The sequence below is a fragment of the Bufo bufo genome, chromosome 1, assembly GCF_905171765.1.
Source record: "Bufo bufo chromosome 1, aBufBuf1.1, whole genome shotgun sequence".
In the NCBI taxonomy this organism is placed as follows: domain Eukaryota; kingdom Metazoa; phylum Chordata; class Amphibia; order Anura; family Bufonidae; genus Bufo; species Bufo bufo.
This window is the reverse complement of record NC_053389.1, coordinates 138,539,679-138,561,944: the sequence shown is the minus strand read 5'-3', so window position 1 is coordinate 138,561,944 and position 22,266 is coordinate 138,539,679. Positions and strand designations below refer to the sequence as shown.

Below are 22,266 nucleotides of genomic sequence, written 5' to 3'. Positions count from 1 at the left end.
TATAAAGGTATAGGGTAGGATTGCGATAAAGATTTAGCTTTAGATAAAAGGCTAGACTACTATTAGGGTACAGGGTAGGATCATGATAAAGGTCAGGACCACTATAAAGGCACTAGGTCTACATAAAGGCCAAGACTAACATACAGGTCCAGCTCTAGCTAACTGTCCGCACAACAATAATGTTAATCTTATAAATATAGTTCCAAGTCTAAATAAAGATCTGGATCCCTGTGAAACCACAGATGTATGTGAAGTTTTATGGGAGCCCACCAACGGTTGATGCCTCTTCCCAGCAGGGGCAGATCAGGATTTGTCTGAAAGGTGAGTGGGACTGCAGGCCACCAATCACAAGTGAAGATGAGATGATTGGATCCCAAGAAATGGGGAGGGATGTTCTAGGTTTCTAAATTTTCATCAAGCTTAACATCCTTTTCTAGATGCCTTTTTATGTGAACAATCTAATTCCACAAATACCTCAGCACTTCTTTTGCATTCTTATACTGTATCTTGGGGAAGCTGGCTTACAATCAATATGGCCACTATCACACCTCCTATGGCCCAGCTTTCCTGAAAACAAAATCTATATATTTAAGTACTAAAACAGGACCAGATGTGTTAGTCAAGCTGCAGCTCCGCGGACCAGGAAAGTGCCAAACCTTGTAAGAATTATCATGGCAACATATACTGTTATCATACAGCTTTTGTAGGTAACAGACAGTTTTTAACACTAAAATAGAACAAAAAAAACACAAATATTTTAATCTATAACTGGAAATCCACCTTTGAACACCATGTTTTTAGGTCCAATTATAGCTGTCACGCTCTGTTTTTATCATAAAGAACTCCAAATCCCTGTGAACAGGCAGCAAGGTAAAATATACCATTCTGATTGCCCGCTGCCTCCACTAGAAGAGAATTTAAGAGTTTACGGCAATGACATATCAAACGTTTTTTTGAAAAGTTAGTGATGCTTTAAAGGCTATGTACACCTTTTAGAAGCAATTTTTTTTATGATTGCATGTTACTCATTTTTGGGTAGCTAGCGTTAATATTTTCCGGTATTGAGATCGGTCATAGGGTCTCAATACCGGAAAAATACGCTACTGTTTTGTCCCCATTCATTGTCAATGGGGACAAAACGTAACTGAACAGAACGGAACGCTCCAAAATGCATTCCGTTCTTATGCCGGAAAGCAAACTGCAGCATGCCGCGATTTGCTTTCCATCCTGGGATGCGGAGCAAGACGGATTAGTCATGACCCACAAGGCAAGTCAATGGGGACGGATCCATTTTCTCGGACACAATAGAAAACGGATCCGTCCCCCATTGACTTTCAATGGAGTTCATGACTGATCTGTCTTGGGTATGTTAAAGATAATACAACCAGATCCGTTCATAACGGAAGCGTTTTTTACTGAACCCTGCCAGATCCAGCAAAAACGCTAGTGTGAAAGTAGCCTAAATTTTTTTTTCTCCAAATGCCCTTTATTAAAAATATGGAGCAGTTCTGTCATAAAGGGTTAACTTTTTTTCTTAGCTGTGTGACTGGTACTTTCACTTTGTGCTGGTCATCTAATAAAACATTATTTCTAAACTACTGAGAGGTCATAAACACCTATTTAGGCCACATTCTTATCAGTAAGATAAGAAATGAGATCTAATAAGTGTTTATAATGGTAGAGAATCCAAAAGGGTGCTACTAGAGCATGTCAGCTCTGTACAGTAAAAAGGATGCCATATTTTTTAATAAAGACCAGTTAAAAAAAATATTTTTAGCTCAAAATAAGTACAATGCAATAATAAAAAAAATAATTGCCTCCAGAGGTGTACATAGCCTTTAAGGGGAAGCACATACACGCCCATATTTCCCAATGCAGAACTGGGGAGAGGTATTCATCTGTATCTTACTATATTCCTGAGATGCAGGATCACAAGCACAAGTAATGCACCTTTTATAAGAGCAGAAAATATTTCCTTCAGATATTATAATTTTTTCCACTTGGAACAAAATATTTTTGATAAGCAAGATCGCTCAGGTGTCAGATTGTAACGGCATTTCCATAGAATGGACCCCTACTCCCATATGAGGCTTCACACCTCTGAATTCTGTGGATGAACGTGAATCATTTTTGTAAAAATGCCCGCCTTCAAATTACAAAAGGTGGGCATCTCCACTTTAATATATCAATTTCTGTTTCAGTCTTTATGGCATGGAGAACGATCTCCCTCATGAAGAAACTCAAAATGGAAGATTATGATTTGAGATAAACAGGAAAACCAGAACTGTGCCACATAGAAAGTCAAGTGCAAGTTAGCATTTCAAGAGATCGCATGGGAAGAGCGGAATAACATTTGGGAAATTCAACGGGTTTTAAGCCTTCCATTGGAATTGAGCCTTGAGGATGAGGCTCAAGACTCACATAACCTCAGTCTTGATAAGGGATACGTCCACAGCTTCATTTCTCAAGTCTACAGCGGAGCCGCTCTGCCAGGACTGCTCAGCGGCTGCTGCCACCTGGAGTGCACAGATATACTGCTTTTTGGTAATGACTGGATGCGATATGCCTGCAAAATGAAAGCACACCAAATTCTGTAATCTCCACTTAAGGTATAACAGATGAAGAACTATTTTTAGATTTATATATAAAGAATTAATTTATGTATAAAGTTGAGTCAGTGTGTACATACATTATTATCCTGCACTGATCCTGTGGTACATCCTGTATTATACTCCAGAGCTGCACTCAATATTCTGCTGGTGGAGTCACAGTGTACATACACTACTTATCCTGCACTGATCCTGTGGTACATCCTGTATTATACTCCAGAGCGGCACTCACTATTCTGCTGGTGGAGTCACTGTGTACATACATTACTGATCCTAAGTTACATCCTGTGTTATACTCCAGAGCATAACTCACTATTCCACTGGTGAAGTCAGAATGTCCACACATTACATTAGTTATCCCATACTGTTCCTGAGTTACATCCTGTATTATACTGCAGAGCTGCACTCACTATTCTGCTGGTGGAGTCACTGTGTACATACATTACTTATCTTGTACTGATCCTGTGTTACACCCTGTATTATACAGTGCTCTAGGGCTGCACTCGCTATTCTGCTGGTGGAGTCACTGGCCTGGATTTACTAATCCTAATTTGTAGTCATGTGTATCGTAATGGCTGGATAATCTGGCGCATCTTTAGACTGTGTAGTCTAGTTAATACCTCCTATTTATTGGTTTAGCTTATGCTGAAAATCTGTCCCAATGTGCCAAAGTTCTGTCCACCAGTATGAAGCACATACAAGAGCATAACTCACTGACCTTTGATGGTACGTATAAAATGGCGGAAGAGCTCTCTGTAGGCTTCTCTGTATCTTTCGTTGTGTGTCTGAGAGGGAGTCGGGAAAGACGAACCGTTTTCTATAATGCACAGTGGGTTCTGATTGTCTAGACGCAATGATCCTTGCAAGCCGTACAACTAGAAAGAAGAAGGTGGCAGCGATGTGTTACAAGACATCAATCACTGAGGTGATGTGCATTCCCTGCGTGTCTATCATGTGAACTTCAAAGACACCTGAGACAGAGGACAGGTAGCCTTATTTATATCTGATTATGGGAAAGCTGGGTGACAGCCACAGTTTCCTAGTCTCAAGCATGACAAGTCTGCCTAGTTCTGCAGACATGCAGAAGTGAAAGACTGTATAACAACATAACATGGCAGAGTTGCTGTTCACAGCCCGGGGAAAGCTTAGGGCTCTTTCACACTTGCGTTATTGTCTTCCGGCATAGAGTTCCGTCGTCGGGACTCTATGCCGGAAGAATACTGATCAGGATTATCCTAATGCATTCTGAATGGAGAGAAATCCGTTCAGGATGCATCAGGATGTCTTCAGTTCCGGTACGGAACGCTTTTTGGCCGGAGAAAATACCGCAGCATGCTGCGCTTTTTGCTCCGGCCAAAAATCCTGAAGACTTGCCGCAAGGCCGGATCCGGGATCAATGCCCATTGAAAGGCATTGATCCGGATCCGGCCTTAAGCTAAACGTCGTTTCGGCGCATTGCCGGACCCGACGTTTAGCTTTTTCTGAATAGTTACCATGGCTGCCGGGACGCTAAAGTCCTGACAGCCATGGTAAGTGTAGCGGGGAGCAGGGGAGCAGCATACTTACCGTCCGTGCGGCTCCCCGGGCGCTCCAGAGTGACGTCAGGGCGCCCCAAGCGCATGGATCACGTGATCACATGGATCACGTCATCCATGCGCATGGGGCGCTCTGACGTCATTCTGGAGCGCCCGGGGAGCCGCACGGACTGTAAGTATACTGCTCCCCCGCTCCCCGCTCCTACTATGGCAACCAGGACTTTAATAGCGTCCTGGGTGCCATAGTAACACTGAAAGCATTTGGAAGACGGTTCCGTCTTCAAATGCTTTCAGTACACTTGCGTTGTTACGGATCCGGCAGGCACCTCCGGCAACGGAAGTGCATGCCGGATCCCAACAACGCAAGTGTGAAAGAGGCCTTAGTGACATCTTCTGTGGGAATTCTGATTGTCACACAGCTTTCCCAGAAACCAACACAATTAAGAGCACAATGAAATGTTTAAACGTTGACTCAAAGACCAAGGGGGACATTTGGGGACATGCCCCACGAATAATACCAGCACCTGGATCTGAATACAATTTTTTTTATTTTATTACAGCTACTGACTTACTCAATGAAATCTATCCGTATAGCGCCACCTGCTGTTTGCTCTTTTTCTAATTTCTCTGCCCTGCTCACAGAGATAGAAGCACGTGCTCAGTTGCATCCTTCAAGTGCCACCAGCTGCAGCAGACAGGACACAGACCAGAGAAAGGACACACCCCCTGACCTGCCAGCTTGAAATAAATCTAGCAGAACAGTTGGGAAAATGAATGGAGGAGATCTGTGGATACCTGTGAGGTTAAAGGCTGGTTCCATTTTTCACATGGGATAACCCCTTTAAGAGGTGAACACTTTTTAATACTTGTGGGGCATCTGTGCATGTCCTCGAGCCTAAGGCTAGGTCTACACGACGACATCTGTCATAGGGGCACACCTACACTGTAACATGTGCAATATTTATAATGATAGTCTATGGTGTCACACTGCGACATGCTGCGACTGCGACAGTCGCAGAAAAATCCATTTCGAATGGATTTTTTTTGACTGTCGCCTCGCAGTGCGACCCCATAGACCATCATTATAAAAAATGTCGCGCAACATTGGTTCGACAAATGTCGTTGTGTAGACCTAGACTAAATTGAGATCTAGTGGGGGATATATAGGGCGGCTCTCCCTCTGATTGGTGATGGCAAGGTGCTCCAAACTGATGTCGCACCCTGTTCACCAAGTAAAGTCAATGAAGAAAAATGAATGGGCACTCTTATAGATGGAATCACATAGACTGAATCTAAAGTAAGAACAATAGGGTTTTATTAATAAAAATAATATCTGATACTCTGAAAAAAAGGTATATATAAAAAAGGATGAGGTATATATAAAAGAAAAAAAAGATAAAATATAATATTATATATATATATATATATATATATATATATATATATATATATATATATATATACATATATACATACACACTGCTCAAAAAAATAAAGGGAACACAAAAATAACATCCTAGATCTGAATGAATTAAATATTCTTCTGAAATACTTTGTTCTTTACATAGTTGAATGTGCTGACAACAAAATCACACAAATTAAAAAATGGAAATCAAATTTTTCAACCCTTGGAGGTCTGGATTTGGAGTCACACTCAAAATTAAAGTGGAAAAACACACTACAGGCTGATCCAACTTTGATGTAATGTCCTTAAAACAAGTCAAAATGAGGCTCAGTAGTGTGTGTGGCCTCCACGTGCCTGTATGACCTCCCTACAATGCCTGTGCATGCTCCTGATGAGGTGGCGGACGGTCTCCTGAGGGATCTCCTCCCAGACCTGGACTAAAGCATCTGCCAACTCCTGGACAGTCTGTGGTGCAACGTGACGTTGGTGGATAGAGCGAGACATGATGTCCCAGATGTGCTCAATTAGAGTTGTTGCGATACCAAATTTTTGATTCGGTTTCGATACCATGAAAAAGTATTGCGATACTCGATACCATTCGATACCACGCGAAAAAAATAAACAAAAAAAGCCACGTGCATTCCTCATTTTTAAAAATGGCGAATCGCGCAGTTTTTATTTTATTTTTTCTGTTCCGGCATTCACCACCTAGATTTTTTTTTTATATTTTAATAGTTTGGACTTTTCTGACGTGGCGATGTAATATGTTTATTTATATATTTTATATGTGAAATTGGGAAAAGGGGGGTGATTTATACTTCATATTTTAGTGTTTTTTTTTTTTTCACTTTTTATTTAATAACTATTTCCCCCCTTAGGGGCTAGAACCTGGGATCTTTCATCCCTTTTCCTATTCACCCTGATAGATCTCTATCAGGGTGAATAGGACTCCACACTGTCCCTGCTGCTCTGTGCTTTGTGCACACAGCATCAGGGATGTTACCATGGCAACCAGGGCTTCTGTAGCGTCTTGGCTGCCATGGTAACCGATCGGAGCCCCAGGCTTACACAGCTGGGGCTCCGATCAGAAGCTGCCACTGCACCACCAATGAGGGGGAGTGGAGAGGTCCCTGTGGCCACTGCCACCAATGATTTTAATACTGGAGGGTTGAGAGGGGCCGGCGCACTGTGCCACCAATGATTTTAATGGGATGGGGGGATTGAGGGGGGGCACACTGCACCACCAATGATTTTACCCCTTTATACAGGAGGCGGGTACTAGCAGATCAGCGGCAGTTAACTGCCGCTGATCGCAGCTCCCTGTCAGGGGCAGGGTGCCGGCAATGCGATTCTGCTGCCGGCACCCGCCTCCTGTATGTGTTAAAGACTGACTACTGTATATGAGTCCAGACTTTCACTATTAGGCCACACAGAGCGGCGCCCAGCGATGTCTCAGCACTCACCATTTAGTCCTGGGCGCCGCTCCGTTCGCCCGCAGTGCCCCATTACTGTCTCCTCTCCTGCTCCACATGCTGCTGATTACTATTGGAGCGATGGGAGGAGACATCAGCTTCACTAGTGGGCGTTCCTTCTCCCTGGCTGTAGCGCTGTCCAATCGCAGCGCAGGGAAAAGGAACGCCCACTAGTGAAGCTGATGTCTCCTCCCATCGCTCCGATAGTAATCCTATCATTGGTGGCGCAGTGCGCCCGCCCCTCTCTTCTCATTGCCGCCCCTCCTCCACCCCCTCTCTTCTCATTGCCGCCCCTCCTCCGCCCCTCTCTTCTCATTGGTGGCAGCGGCAGCAGCACAGGGGGAGGGAGGACAGCTTCCTTCTCCCCGTGCTGCTGAGAGAGAACATGAGCGCGCCGATAGCAGCGCGCTCATGTTCAGAGATACTAGACTGCGCAGAAGCGCAGCCCAGTATCGAAAAAACGGAAATCCCGGTATCGTATCGATACCGGGACAAAAGTATCGATTGGGTATCGAAACTTAGATACCCGCAACAACCCTATGCTCAATTGGATTCAGGTCTGGGGAACGGGCGGGCCAGTCCATAGCATCAATGCCTTCGTCTTGCAGGAACTGCTGACACACTTCAGCCACATGAGGTCTAGCATTGTCTTGCATTAGGAGAAACCCAGGGCCAACCGTACCAGCATATGGTCTCACAAGGGGTCTGAGGATCTCATCTCGGTACCTAATGGCAGTCAGGCTACCTCTGGCGAGCACATGGAGGGCTGTGCGGCCCTCCAAAGAAATGCCACCCTACAGCATTACTGACTCAATGCCAAACCGGTCATGCTGGAGGATGTTGCAGGCAGCAGAACGTTCTCCACGGCGTCTCCAGACTCTGTCACGTCTGTCACATGTGCTCAGTGTGAACCTGCTTTCATCTGTGAAGAGCACAGGGCGCCAGTGGCGAATTTGCCAATCTTGGTGTTCTCTGGCAAATGCCAAACGTCCTGCACGGTGTTGGGCTGTAAGCACAACCCCCACCTGTGGACGTCGGGCCCTCATATCACCCTCATGGAGTCTGTTTCTGACCGTTTGAGCAGACACATGCACATTTGTGGCCTGCTGGAGGTCCTTTTGCAGGGCTCTGGCAGTGCTCCTCCTTTTCCTCCTTGCACAAAGGCGGAGGTAGCGGTCCTGCTGCTGGGTTGTTGCCCTCCTACGGCCTCCTCCACGTCTCCTGATGTACTGGCCTGTCTCCTGGTAGCGCCTCCATGCTCTGGACATTACGCTGACCGACACAGCAAACCTTCTTGCCACAGCTCGCATTGATGTGCCATCCTGGATAAGCTGCACTACCTGAGCCACTTGTGTGGGTTGTAGACTCCGTCTCATGCTACCACTAGAGTGAAAGCACTGCCAGCATTCAAAAGTGACCAAAACATCAGCCAGGAAGCATAGGAACTGAGAAGTGGTCTGTGGGCACCACCTGCAGAACCACTCCTTTATTGGGGGTGTCTTGCTAATTGCCTATAATTTCCACCTGTTGTCTATCCCATTTGCACAACAGCATGTGAAATTGATCGTCACTCAGTGTTGCTTCCTAAGTGGACAGTTTGATTTCACAGAAGTGTGATTGACTTGGAGTTACATTGTGTTGTTTAAGTGTTCCCTTAAAAATAAATAAAAAATGTTCCAAGGATGGAGTAATTCTGTGCAAATGTCAGCTGGTGAGCTGTAGAAGAACCCAAAATAAAGTCAAAGTTCGTTCAGATATTGTGTAACACCTCTAATGTTATACAGAGAGATCCGTGCGAAGAGTTGTTGTAATATTGCAAACAGCTTTCCTGGTACCAATAGTCAGTGAATTGGCTGATACACAGGTCAGATTGTTTCCTGAAAAGGTGAGGTATAATTGATGTATTCAAAAAACAGGTGCAAACAAAAAAGGAGATCTACACCAGCAAGGGAACTGCTTGGTTTTCTGCTGTTATTATATGCCAGTTTCCTAGCGTAGATTATCATAAACATGATGGGCCCCATACCGCCCACTACTTTTAAAAGTGGCAAGCAGTGCATAAAACCCCAAAAAGTTACAAAATTTTGTTCAAATAAAGCATGCTCCAAACCTTGTGACATTTTAGCCTAGTTTTCTGCCGCAGAGGATATACCGGGTGTTCCTCCTAAAGAAGATGACTCAAGGGCTTATATACCGTATTAGGCTGGATTCACATGCAGTGTTTTGGAATTTGAGTTTTTAGGTCAAAAATGATACAACCAGATGCTACTTTAACCCCATTAGTGATCACCCATACATCTCTTTACAGCGGTCAAGTGTCGCACGGATATCCCGTGCTAGCTACAGCAGGAAAACTACACATAATAGTAGGGGTGCACCGAAATGAAAATTCTGGTCCGAAACTGAAACCGAAAATTCAGGATGCCCTTGACCGAAAACCGAAACTGCCTTTTTGCCCAAATACTTTTAAAATACTTTTTTTTTAATGACTGGCGCTGTTATGGAGAGGGGGATCTGTGGGTGGCGCTGTTATGGAGGGGGGGATCTGTGGGTGGCTCTGTTATGGAGGGGGGGATCTGTGGGTGGCTCTGTTATGGAGAGGGGGATCTGTGGGTGGCGCTGTTATGGAGAGGGGGATCTGTGGGTGGCTCTGTTATGGAGGGGGGGATCTGTGGGTGGCACTGTTATGGAGAGGGGGATCTGTGGGTGGCGCTGTTATGGAGAGGGGGATCTGTGGGTGGCGCTGTTATGGAGAGGGGGATCTGTGGGTGGCGCTGTTATGGAGAGGGGGATCTGTGGGTGGCGCTGTTATGGAGAGGGGGATCTGTGGGTGGCGCTGTTATGGAGAGGGGGATCTGTGGGTGGCGCTGTTATGGAGAGGGGGATCTGTGGGTGGCGCTGTTATGGAGAGGGGGATCTGTGGGTGGCGCTGTTATGGAGAGGGGGATCTGTGGGTGGCGCTGTTATGGAGAGGGGGATCTGTGGGTGGCGCTGTTATGGAGAGGGGGATCTGTGGGTGGCGCTGTTATGGAGAGGGGGATCTGTGGGTGGCTCTGTTATGGAGAGGGGGATCTGTGGGTGGCGCTGTTATGGAGAGGGGGATCTGTGGGTGGCTCTGTTATGGAGAGGGGATCTGTGGGTGGCTCTGTTATGGAGAGGGGGATCTGTGGGTGGCTCTGTTATGGAGAGGGGGATCTGTGGGTGGCTCTGTTATGGAGAGGGGGATCTGTGGGTGGCTCTGTTATGGAGAGGGGATCTGTGGGTGGCGCTGTTATGGAGAGGGGGATCTGTGGATGGCGCTGTTATGGAGAGGGGGATCTGTGGGTGGCTCTGTTATGGAGAGGGGATCTGTGGGTGGCTCTGTTATGGAGAGGGGGATCTGTGGATGGTGCTGTTATGGAGAGGGGGATCTGTGGGTGGCGCTGTTATGGAGGGGGGGGATATGTGCACTGTTATGGGCATAACAGTGCACAGATCCCTTTCCCCATAACAGTGCACAGATCCCCCCCTCCCCATAGCAGTGCCATAGACCGATCTCCCTACCCATAACAGCCCCGGCCCTGCTGCTCACAGCATCACTCACTGCATCTTTATTTTACCTTACAATCGTGACGCTCCAGTAACAACTCTGCCGGCAGAGCGGAGGGCGGCGTAACGTCACTTACTCACGTGACGCACCTGCTCCGCCCACTTTATGAATGAAGGAGGCGGAGCAGGCGCGTCACGTGAGTAAGTGACGTTACGACGCCCTCCGCTCTGCCTGCAGAGTTCTTACTGGAGCGTCACGATTGTAAGGTAAAATAAAGATGCAGTAAACCGCCCGTCCGGCACCCGCCCGCAGATGGTGGGTGACAAATCCCACACCCCATATTTTCGGCCGATATGTAACAATATCGGCCGAAATGGATTACGTACATTTTCGGCCGATATTTTCGGCTGCCGGAATTTCGGTGCACCCCTACATAATAGGTATCGCTGCATCCGTAACAACCCAAACTTTACAATCGTGTCATTTATCCCACATTGTGGACTGGGTAAAAATAAAAAATAAAATGCTAAAAATGGCTGTTTTTTGTTCATCTGCCTCCCAAAAAGAAGAAAAAGCAAAGTTGTATGTACCAAAAAATTATACCAGTGAAAACTACAACTCATCTCACAAACAAAAAACCCACAGAGTAGTTTTCATTGCATTTATCCTGCAAAAATTGCTGTTTTTCTGTTCATCTCACCTCATAAAAAAATTGAATAAAATGCAATCAAAATGAAACTACAACTAATCCTGTAAAAAAAAAACAAGGTCGGTCAATAAGAGGTTAAGGTCTATATAAAATGTGCTAAATAAAGCGTTTTGGGGTTCAGGTATTTTTATTTTTTTTTAAAACACACCATACTCTGGGTATGGCGCTTTTTTAGGTGGTGGTGGGGGGTTCCTATAGTCTTCTGTATAGGACTTGAAAAATACCAAGAAAACTGAATGTTTTTAGCTAGTTTTTTATCCCTGATTTGCAAAAGTTGTATGAGGGCTTTGTTTTTGTTTTTTTTTACGGGAGAAGCTGTATTTTTAAATGCCATTTAACCAGGCCAATTTTCCCCTCTTCATGACGAGAAAAATTTGTTTTTTGATGCTGTAACTTTTTCCATGTGGTTATTTAAAACATTTTTGCCGATTTTTCATTGATAGGACCCTATTAAGACTTTTCATAGGAACACTTATTCCCAATAATTGCCCTGTATTTTCCTGCAGCTGATCAATGAGCAAATACTTGTCTGTCGGATACTAGGCATTTTTCATCAGGATGACAGATGCACAATTATCGGCAGCATATCTCGCTGAATAATCAGAACCAATAATCAATAGAACTGAACGAGGGAGGAGTGACTGTGGTAGTAATCGTTTCTCTCACATTCAGTCTGCATTAGCCTTTGTAATCAGGCCTGCGTAAACGTGCACCAATGGATGTGTTGTCATCCATTGGCGGTCGCACTGCCAGAACAGTGTAATACAGCCCATACATGGGGGTTTATTTTATAATTTTTTATTTTATTTTTAAAACTGGGAAAATGGAAAAAAAAATATGTTTTTTTCACAACTAAAATACGGTAATTGGATTTTTGTACTTACCATAAAAAATCCCTTTCTCGTTCAATTCATTGGGGGACACAGCACCATGGGTATACGCCCAGCTACCACTAGGAGGCGACACTAGATATGAAAAAGGTTGGCTCCGCCCAGATGGGCTATTCCCTCTCCACAGACATTAGGCTAATCAGTTTGTACCAATAGCAGTAGGAGAGAGAAACAAAAGCAAAGAACCAACATGTCCTGGATCGGGGAAGAAAGGAGAACAGCAGCCCAGTGACAGAAAGAGAAATGAAAACAAAGGGTGGGATCTGTGTCCCTCAGTGAATTGAACGAGAAAGGGATTTTACTGTAGGTACAAAAATCTAATTTTCTCGTTAATGTCATTGGGGGACACAGCACCATGGGACGTCCCAAACCAGTCCCCAAGGGTGGGATAGAAATCTCATGCAAAAAGTTGGGCGCACAAGTGTAGGAGAACCATGTGACCCAACAGGACCAGGAGAGGCCATAGCATGAAACAGTAGATAGAAAACTAAGGAAGGAAGTGAGCCGACAGGTTTCAGGACCAGGAAGAGTCAAAAGAAAAAAATTATGGTTGACCGCCAGGATCCCAAGGACAAGTGCCTGGGAAAAAAGGCCATCTGTAAGAAAGAAACAAAGGGAAACACCCAGCTGCACCCAAGGTGGGAAAAATTAAGAAGCTAGAGGATAGGGAGAAGGGCTAGATGTCCTGCGCAAGAACCGAGAGTTGAACACGCGCGCACTAGAGAGCCAGAGGAAGGATCTGGAAGAACCAGGGCTCCCCCTGAAGAAACAGGAAAGCAGCACAACCGGAAGGCGTCTGTTGGTAATGATCTAGCGCTCTGCATATAGAAGATGCTCCAGGAGGAGGATCTATAAGAGGACAGACCCAACAAGAAAAATTAGACCATGAGGGAACCTGGCAGGGAAAAGGAAAGGAGCAGTCCTGAACCAAGGAAAAAAACTTCCTGGAGACAAACTAAAGGAAGACCACCCGTGGACCACCCCTCGGCAAAAGGAAGGCGATTCCATAAGGCCTGGAAGCAAAGGAACCCAACCAGTAAGAGGACCCGGCAAGGAAAAAACATGGCCTGTCCGTGGCAAACACTGTGTGAAGGCCAGAGTAGAGAGGAAACAAGGAAACACTGGAGGCTGAACGATTGAGAGAAAGAATAGCAAAGACTCACCATGGGAAGGGAGCAAGCCTCCTTCCACTGCAAGGCAGGTGGGAAAAGAGAAACACCCTAGGAGAAGGTAGAAACCCCATTCTGACAGAGAAAGCAGCTAACCTCTGGGGGAGGAGGGGGTCCTTGGTAACGGCCAGGAGAAAAGAACGTAAAGATAAGGTTCCCACACAAAGAAGGCGAGAATCGAGCCTCAGAAAAACTGGAACAAAATATCACTGTGAAATGTAAGACCAGAGAAATCCCTGGCCACATAAAGTCTCAGGAAAAAAGGGAACCAGTCACAGGCCCTGGTAATACAAGTGGAGACACACGCGTCCGAGAGATATTGGAGTAGAAGAGAGAGGACTCCAAACAGCCTAAGGAGGAACAGTTGTCAAATCGAGGGAAAGTTGCCAATATGAATGTAAATTGCAAACCAGAGCAACAAACCCAGGTACCAGGAAGAGAGGTTCGACTCTCAAGAAGAAAATAAGCCTATGGGGACCCAGGAGGGAAAAGAACCAAACCGGGCCCAAAGAAGCAGCTGTCATACAAAGTGGACCACATGAGGACAATAATAGCCAGATTATCAAAGGAAAAATTAAATGTAGCAAGCATAGGGAGAAAAAAAATAAAATCAGTCATGGTTAACCAACCATCCTAGTGTAGTAACTAGCGTACTGTATAACACTGGCCTGGAAGGGGCAATTACAGCACCCTGGATTTTATAAAAGAAAAGAATCGCCAGATATCCATATGTCAGAAAAGGATACAGAATTCGCCAGGGGAAGCCGGGAGAGACTACAGACATGTAGAAACCAGCTACCAGCAGAGCACAATGAAACCCCCAACGAAGGGGGAAGAAACTGACAGGGGCAGACAACGGCAAGGCACAAGCAAACGGCACTTCTGTCATGTAGCACAACTAATCAGAGAACATAAGGGAGTACCAAGAACACCCAGACCATGGAAGAACTAAGGGACCAGAATGAGCAGCGGAAAATTCCACGCACCAAGTAGGTGTGTGGCGCTCAGTAGTCCTTTCACAGCCATATCAAAGAGGACGTCCAGCGATGACCCGAAAACTGCAGTAGCGGCTGGTGTTCACAATGCTGTGTATCCCTGCAGGATAGAGCATCCAGTGGTAATCCAGGTATTCTGCCAGGACTGGGCCATGTAACTCTGTGAAAACAAAGCAGAGAGGCAGTAACAACGCGAGTACTCCATCCATGAAATAGGGTAATGCGGCGGTGCGGAATACAGTCGTACTTTATAGGGTTGACAAAGAACAAACCTAGCAGTATAGCCAACAACCTGCCCATGGCGGAGGGAGTGTGGTTTTCTGGTGCATAACAGATCATGCCTAGTAGAGGAGCAAAGAGAAGACTTTGTGCACTCAGAGGGCCTGGTTCAGGAGGTACTGCACCGGGTGTCAGATCTGAACAGGCCAGCCATATACTGAATCTAACAACTGTACTCCGCCCAAGAAGGAGGAGGAACATATGGTTACCAGGTACATACTACAACCAGGATGGTTTGTAGGATACATCGCCTTGAGATAGTACAAGTACACCGCCAAGAGTGATGAATACAGCGTCTGGGGATGGTACCATCACTCCGCATGTAGAGGGGCCACATGATTGCCTAGCACACATTAGAGCCAGGAAAGGGCAATGCAGGAGCCGTATGGGCCACAGATTGTACCAATAGGGCACAGCACTTGGAGATACTACAAATACTCCGCCTGCATGGTGCACACTATAATGAGAGCGGAGACATGGCTACAGCATCTGGAAATGGTATAGGTACTCCGCTTGATAAAGGAGCAATATGACTGCGTGATGCACACTAGAACCAGACAGGTGTAATGGCTACAGCATTTGGAGATGGTACAGGTACTCCACCTAAGAAAGGAGCAATGTGGCTACATGGTGCACACTAGAACCAGACAGGTGTAATGGCTACAGCCTCTAGAGATGGTACAAGTACTCCACCCAATAATGGAGTAATATAGTGCATGGGGGCAATAGCATCTGAAGATGGTACGCTAGTACATGGCACACTAGCACCAGGATGGTGTATTGGCTACAGCGTCTGGAGAAGTAATACGGTGGCCTGGAGCACTGGTAATAATGAAATTATTCTAGCTGAAAAGGAGATACATTGGAACCAGGAAAGTCTGCCAAATACAAAATTTGGTAGTGGTACAAGTACCCCCCTGTGAAGGGGAAGGTGTACTTACCTGGGACACCACATAGGTGTGCCGGCGTGCTAAACACGGTGGCGTGTAAAGCACCACCTACAGGAGAGGCGGCAAGCTAACTTACCTGTGTGGATAATTACCTGTGCAACCAGGGGAGTGCCATCTGAAAATCCACCTGATGCTCTGTTCCGAGTCAGACTCTGGATGCCAGGAAAAAGGCGGGAACTGGCGTGACCTAGTCCAAGAACAAGCGTAATTAGGAGGCCGAGGAAGGAAAGGACGGCCAGGGGGGAGCGGACCCCGATGGAGTATGGATGGATGGGAGGGAAAGAGTCCCTAACTAGGGTAGGTGAGCATACTCACCATCTGGCGTCTTCGGGCGCTGCAGAGTCACCCCTTCGGTAAACTCGCACTAGAGTGGGATTACCGGTACTCCACTGTGGATGCAGTAATAGGGGACTGGGTGACCGGCGAGGTACCCAGGTACGCGCCTGCAGGGGGTGCTACTAAAGTGGACTTCCACGATGAAAAAGTGTAGATAAAAAAATAAAGAAAAAGGCAAAAAAAGTAGCAGCAAGACCTGCAGAAGAAGAGCAGGTCGTGTCTGCCTCCTACAGACACGAGACTAAAACTGATTAGCCTAGTGTCTGTGGAGAGGGTATAGCCCACCTGGGCGGAGCCAACCTTTTTCATATCTAGTGTCACCTCCTACTGGTAGCTGGGGGTATACCCATGGTGCTGTAGTTGTTTTGATAATAAGAATAATACAAATCTGAAGATCCCTCAGTATACATAAATAATGTGCTTGCTTGAATCTTGGTTATGACTGCATACAAACAGGTTAACTCTTGTTAAATCTGTGGTTCAAAGGGGATATTTTAAAGCAGGCATCTCAAACTGCGGCCCTCCAGCTGTTGCAAAACTACAACTCCCACAATGCCCTGCTGTAGGCTGATACCTGTAGGCTGTCCGGGCATTGTGGGAGTTGTAGTTTTGCAACAGCTGGAGGGCCGCAGTTTGAGATCCCTGTTTTAAAGGGAACCTGTCACATTGAACATGAAATCTAAGCTGCAGGCAGCAAGTTATAGGGCAGGAGGATTATTATAGATTTGTGAGAAAAAAAATTCTGTAAAATCTATAAATTTATAAACAGTCATAGAGGGAAGGCTGTCAATCACGGATATGACCGACTATCACTTCAAAGACCTGAATGAACAGGAATTTAAATGAATCAAATACAAGTTTTACTAAATCTTTTCCCAAAAAACTATATATCAGTGTACTCAGCATCTTCTGTTCTATACATGCTGCCTGCAGCTCAGATTCCATGTTCAACAAGACCTGCCTCTAGGCTTCCGTACATGGCAGGCTGCAAAGACAATCGCTTGATACCACACAATCACTGCGAGTGAGCTGATCATGTGGCAGTAGGGGCCCCCTCCACCTATTCAACTGCTTCGATGTCGTGATTGCTAATTGCAGGGCTGTAGAACATGGCTGGCATGACTGCGTACGGAGCGGGCTCAGCTCCTGAGCTCACTCCATACAAGGCCCTGTGACATGGTGTACACGTAGGTCACATTTCGCTAAATGGTTAAAGGGTATAAACATTTTATATTATCATGTTATAGAAGGCTCTGTCAGCTGCTTCTCACACCGCACAGCCTCCTCTGTGCTAATGTTTAAAACTCTGAAAAAAGTGCAACTAAAGGATGCCTACTGATATTTTGCACGACATGTGGGGTGCAATATATACCAGCACTTTACTGGTGCCTGTCTAGTTTAATGAACGGTTTCACTTGGCCCCTAGGAATCAGCTAGGACTGAGGATGAAGACCTGCTTTCCTTGTGCTACTCTGCCAATCATACTGTAACATTACCTCTAGTCTCTGATCACAGGATTTGGTGCAGTGCTGACTGACGTCCAAGTTCACAATGGCTCCACTGGAAAACTTCATACTGATGCTGACAGTGTCCAAGTCCTTCAAGGTCGTCATGTCTGGGGCACAAAGAAATTTTCATATTACTGCAATATTATATGAGCACAAGGATGAGTCCCCCCAAGTCTATAAGTATGTTCACATATAGCAGATTTGTTGCAGAGACTCCACATTCCACATCTGAATGAAGCTTAAAAAAAAATAAAAAATGCACATGATGCAAAAGCAACCTCATTCTAATGTATGGGACAACTTATCAGTTGAAGCAATTTCCGCATAAAATCTGCTATGTGTCCCCCTCGCCGTCACAGGATTTTTGGTGTCACAGCACAATAGATGGCGACAAAAAAGCTTGTAAAAAAAAAGCATTGTATAGTGTGAAGAAAGCCTGAAATCAATAGCACATATAACATCCATAAGTTTGCATGGGTAAAAAAATATATCTGCTCATTGTGTGACCTACCTGAACAGAAAGCATGTCCAAGGGAAAACACAGTGTTCGGCAGGCTAACTCCGAGTAACCAGATGGCAATGTCTATATCATGCAAAGCAGGGCTATAGAAAATACCACCTGTTAGAAAAAGAGAACAAATCTATGTCAGAAAAAGTGTGACTTTGTAGCCTCACTCACTTTTACTCAGTCAGAAAAAGAAGCTGCCCCAGTATGTCTGTGCGTGGAAACTCATGAGAACAGCCGAGCTTCATTCACACATGTTTATTGCATTCTATTCTGTACTGAGCTGTAATATGGCTGCCGTAGTCGCACAAGGCCTTTACTGTATCTCTGTATGCCTCTGATTTGTAAAAAACAAACAAACAAAAAAACCAACACTGTAGCATGATTCTGCATGGACATATTGCTTCTAGGGGAGAATATGTCAGTGGCAGCCAACCTGTATGGCAGCACATTCTGCCACACACAAACCATATTATAGACAATTCAGACTTGCACCCACATCTCCAGCACCGCCAATATATCCACAGAATCTCAGTTATTTTTAAGTACCTGACGTCTTGACCTTACTGATAGAAGAGCAGGGGAAGGTGCGGCTGACTGCAGACAATTTTTGGATTCGGCCCAGAGCATTTTTCTGGTGAATCTTTTTAAACAGGTATTTCAAGGCTGGATCAAAACGCCTGTGGAGACACAATATAACCATGGAAACAACCAGTGTATAACTTGATGGAAAAATGAATCCAGCCAGCAAAGGGAAGCAATATGGATAATAACAATACATTAGTAAGCGGCTTGTATTAAAGGGTAACTAAACCTTTGTGTAAAATTTTAATAAGATGTCCCTAATGCCCTAATAAAACTTTTTCTAATAAACGTTATTAATTAATTTTGTATTTTTATTAGACTTTTTCCTTTCACCATTCACTGTGCACATAAAACGCAGTTCTCTGTACACCGCTGACTGCTCAGCAGTGTACGGAGTACGGACTGTAAGATGTATGAATGGGGCCAAATAAGCAGGGAGTACGGGCAAGGAGCGCATATTGCTGCTCCTGCCCGTGCCCCCTGGAGGATTACTAACTCCTGGCATAGCACATGGGTACTCTGTACCCATGTACTATGCCACTATTAGCCGAGCAGAGCAGGCTCCTGCTTCTGCCTGCTCCGCTAAGAGAGGACGTGCAGTTCTTTTAGCTTAGCGAAGCAGGCAGAAACAAAAGCCTGCTCCACTCATCCTGGCATAGCACATGGGTACAGAGTACCCTTGTGCAATGCCAGGAGTCAGTAATTCTCCAGGGGGCAAGGGCAGGAGCAGCAATATGTGCTCCTGCCCGTACTCACAGCGATGCTGCAGCCCCATTCGTAAATTTCACAGCCCTGAGCTGTCAGCGGTGTACAGAGAACTGAGTTTTAAGCACACAGTGAATGGTGCGCTTTATGGGGGAAAAAGTATAATAAAAATACAAAATTAATTAATAAAGTATATTAGAAAAAGTTTTATTAGGGCATTAGGGACATCTTATTAAAATTTTACACAAAGGTTTAGTTACTCTTTAACTTCTCAAATCTACATGCAGTTACCGTCCCCAACTTACTTGTAGAAGCCACACACCAGAGGTCTCCCCTGTTTGTCAGCCTCATCGAAGCATGCTTCCACAGTCTGCCGGCTCGTGCTCAGCAGCTTCTCACACAGCACAGCCTTCCCTTGAAATAAACACAGAGATCCGATTAGTCGTTTGTCAATTCATTTTCGATCTGGATTCTACCGCACAAAAGCATCAGTTACTACACAAGTACAATAACACAATGCAGGGTGTTATATGCAAAAGAGTTTTCCAGGTTTGGCAAAAATGTCCATGAGAGGAAATGAGATCAAATAATAAAAGAACCTTTACTTACCCGTGAAAATCCCCACAGCACCAGTGTGACCGCTCCCTGCTATGCAGCTGCCACATGGGTATACAGGCACATCAGTGGCAGGGAGCCCTGAGCGGCACAACATGTAGTGGTAAGGGTTCTGATGGGTAGGTAAAGGTTCATTTATTATTGTAATACTTATCCGATCCCTTAGCCAACTTTATACTGATCTTGGGAGAGCTCAGTTGGTTGTGGCATACTTTCCATTAGGTGATGAAATCGTTCTGCAGGAATATTGGTATTGAAAGCTTCTCACGGTTGTTGCAGATTAGGAGGTACTGACATGATGGTTCTACCTTGTCCCAGAGATGATCCATAGGATTGAGATTTGGGGCCCGTGAAGTCCAGGAAAGTAAGAAAACCCACTTTCATGTTCCTGGAACTAATCCATAGTGTCCGAACACAAATTAGTTGGAGCACATGCATTGTATTCAGCTTTAATTTGCTGGACTGTAGATAATTTGTTCATTAGGCCGAATGCACACGTCCGTGGTATCCCGGCCTGGCATTCTGCTGACAGCAGGAGCGCACGGCGTCATTGGTTGCTATGACGCCGTGCGCTTCATGCTGCCGCTGCTGTACAGTAATACACTCGTATAGATCATACCAGTGTATTACTGTAGTGCAGCGGCAGCATGAAGCGGTCAGCAGGATGCCAGGCCGGGATACCGTGTGCATTCGGCCTTAGAACGCTTCTTGACATCCTCCTCTGACCCCTTTCTTCAACCAGCTATTTTATGCCCACAAATTGTAAAGGCTAGACGACTGGATCAGACCATTCACAAAACAGGTCTTGTGAGGTGTTCCTGGTACGCAGGGATTAATACATACCAAAAGTGCTCCAAGGAAAGATCACCAGTGAACCATTGGCAGGGTCATAACCGGTCAAGGTTCCCCAGATCTCAATCCACTGAAGCATCTGTGATCTATGCAGACCCCACATCACAAATTACAGGACCCAAAGTATCTATGTAATGCCACAGGACACCTTCAGAGGTCTTTTGGAGTCAATGCTTCAGTTGGTCAGAGGCGGTGACAGGCGGTATTAATGTTATGGCTGATTGAAGTGTAAGATAAGGTTGCCCCACAGATGAGACTTAATCCACTACTGTGTTACATTACATGACTTTACCATGTTTTCACACTACAATACAGGAGAGCAAAATGACACATAGCCATAAAAGCTGTCATTTAGCCAACAAATTACATCAGCAAAAGGTCACAAAATGTATCAGACATGTCTAAATGCAGCATGCAGAAGTGACGGCCATGCTGGTGGTTGTGGTTTTTCACCAGCTGGAGAAGTCGAAGATATTGTGAACACACAATACATGGAGGACAACCACATCAACCACTTACCAGCCTTTAAGGTCTCCAAGGTAATGGCGGCTGCAACTTCTGGTGGAGAACAAATTACCACCCCAGACACCCTGTAAATAACAATGGCAAATAGGGAAATCCAAAGTATAAACCAGACAAGCTGTAAGCAGCAACAAAGAGTTAAACAATACGTTTCTGGCTGCCACCTTCAAGGAGGAGCTCTAAGAAGTAGCATCTGTACAGTTCCTATTGTACACAATAATACATTTGTGCATAGTCAGCTCCCCCTAGTGGTGGGTACAGCCAGCCAAAATGTAAAAATACACATATAGCTGTGTGAAGAAAAGCATGTGATCTGAACTCCACAGACATGTGGAACTTTTACTATTACAAAGACATATTCTAAAATTGATCAGTAAAGAATTCTGGATCTATTTTGATAAAAACGAGATTTTTGTATAACTTACCAGTAAAATCTCTTTCTCGCTCTTTCCTTGGGGGACACAGAAGACCTTGGGTATAGCTCATCTCCCTAGGAGGCGTGACACTAAGTGAAGACTGTTAAGCCCCTCCTCCACAGCTATACCCTCAGCCTGGAGAGAGAGACTGCCAGTTGCGTGTCCAAGTAGTGAGAAAAGGCAAAGTCCAAAAAGTGGAACCAACAAGCCAACTACCCAAAGGGTAAAACAAACTCGGAAACAGTCAGAGAAGAACAAAGAATGGGTGGGTGCTGTGTCCCCCAAGGAGAGAGCGAGAAAGAGATTTTACTGGTAAGTTATACAAAAATCTCGTTTTCTCGCCCAGTTTCCTTGGGGGACACAGAAGACCTTGGGACGTTCAAAAGCAGTCCAAAGGGGGAGGGACCACAGCACCAAGGCGAAGCACCCGAAGGCAACAAAAAACCGCCGCCTGCAGACCAGGCGGCCCAAGGCAGCATACGCCGAAGGCCGAGTATGCACCCTGTAGAACTCGGTAAGGTGTGCAAGGAAGACCAGTGACCACCTTACAAATGCATGGCCGAAGCCTAATGCCTCCGGCCCAGGAAAAACCGACAGCTCTGGCAAAATGAATGGTGACACCAAAAGCAGAACCCTGCCCTTGGTGCGACAAGCACAGCAAGAGCCACACCGAGAAAGTG

The 22,266-nt window shown here is 45.5% G+C and overlaps 1 protein-coding gene across 1 annotated transcript in view; it reads right to left on the bottom strand.

The window, feature by feature from the left end:
- Positions 1–1,775: 1,775 nt before the first annotated feature.
- LOC120999064 (myo-inositol 2-dehydrogenase-like) overlaps positions 1,776–22,266 on the bottom strand; it is a 30,249-nt gene continuing 9,758 nt past the window's right edge. The window contains exons 3-9 of the mRNA XM_040429944.1: positions 21,168–21,238; positions 19,487–19,595; positions 18,441–18,571; positions 17,898–18,005; positions 17,375–17,493; positions 3,328–3,484; positions 1,776–2,566 (exon numbers count right to left, since the gene is read on the bottom strand). Of these exons, the coding sequence (XP_040285878.1) occupies positions 2,418–2,566; positions 3,328–3,484; positions 17,375–17,493; positions 17,898–18,005; positions 18,441–18,571; positions 19,487–19,595; positions 21,168–21,238 (844 nt within the window). The 3' untranslated portion in view covers positions 1,776–2,417. The remainder of the gene's footprint in view (positions 2,567–3,327; positions 3,485–17,374; positions 17,494–17,897; positions 18,006–18,440; positions 18,572–19,486; positions 19,596–21,167; positions 21,239–22,266) is intronic.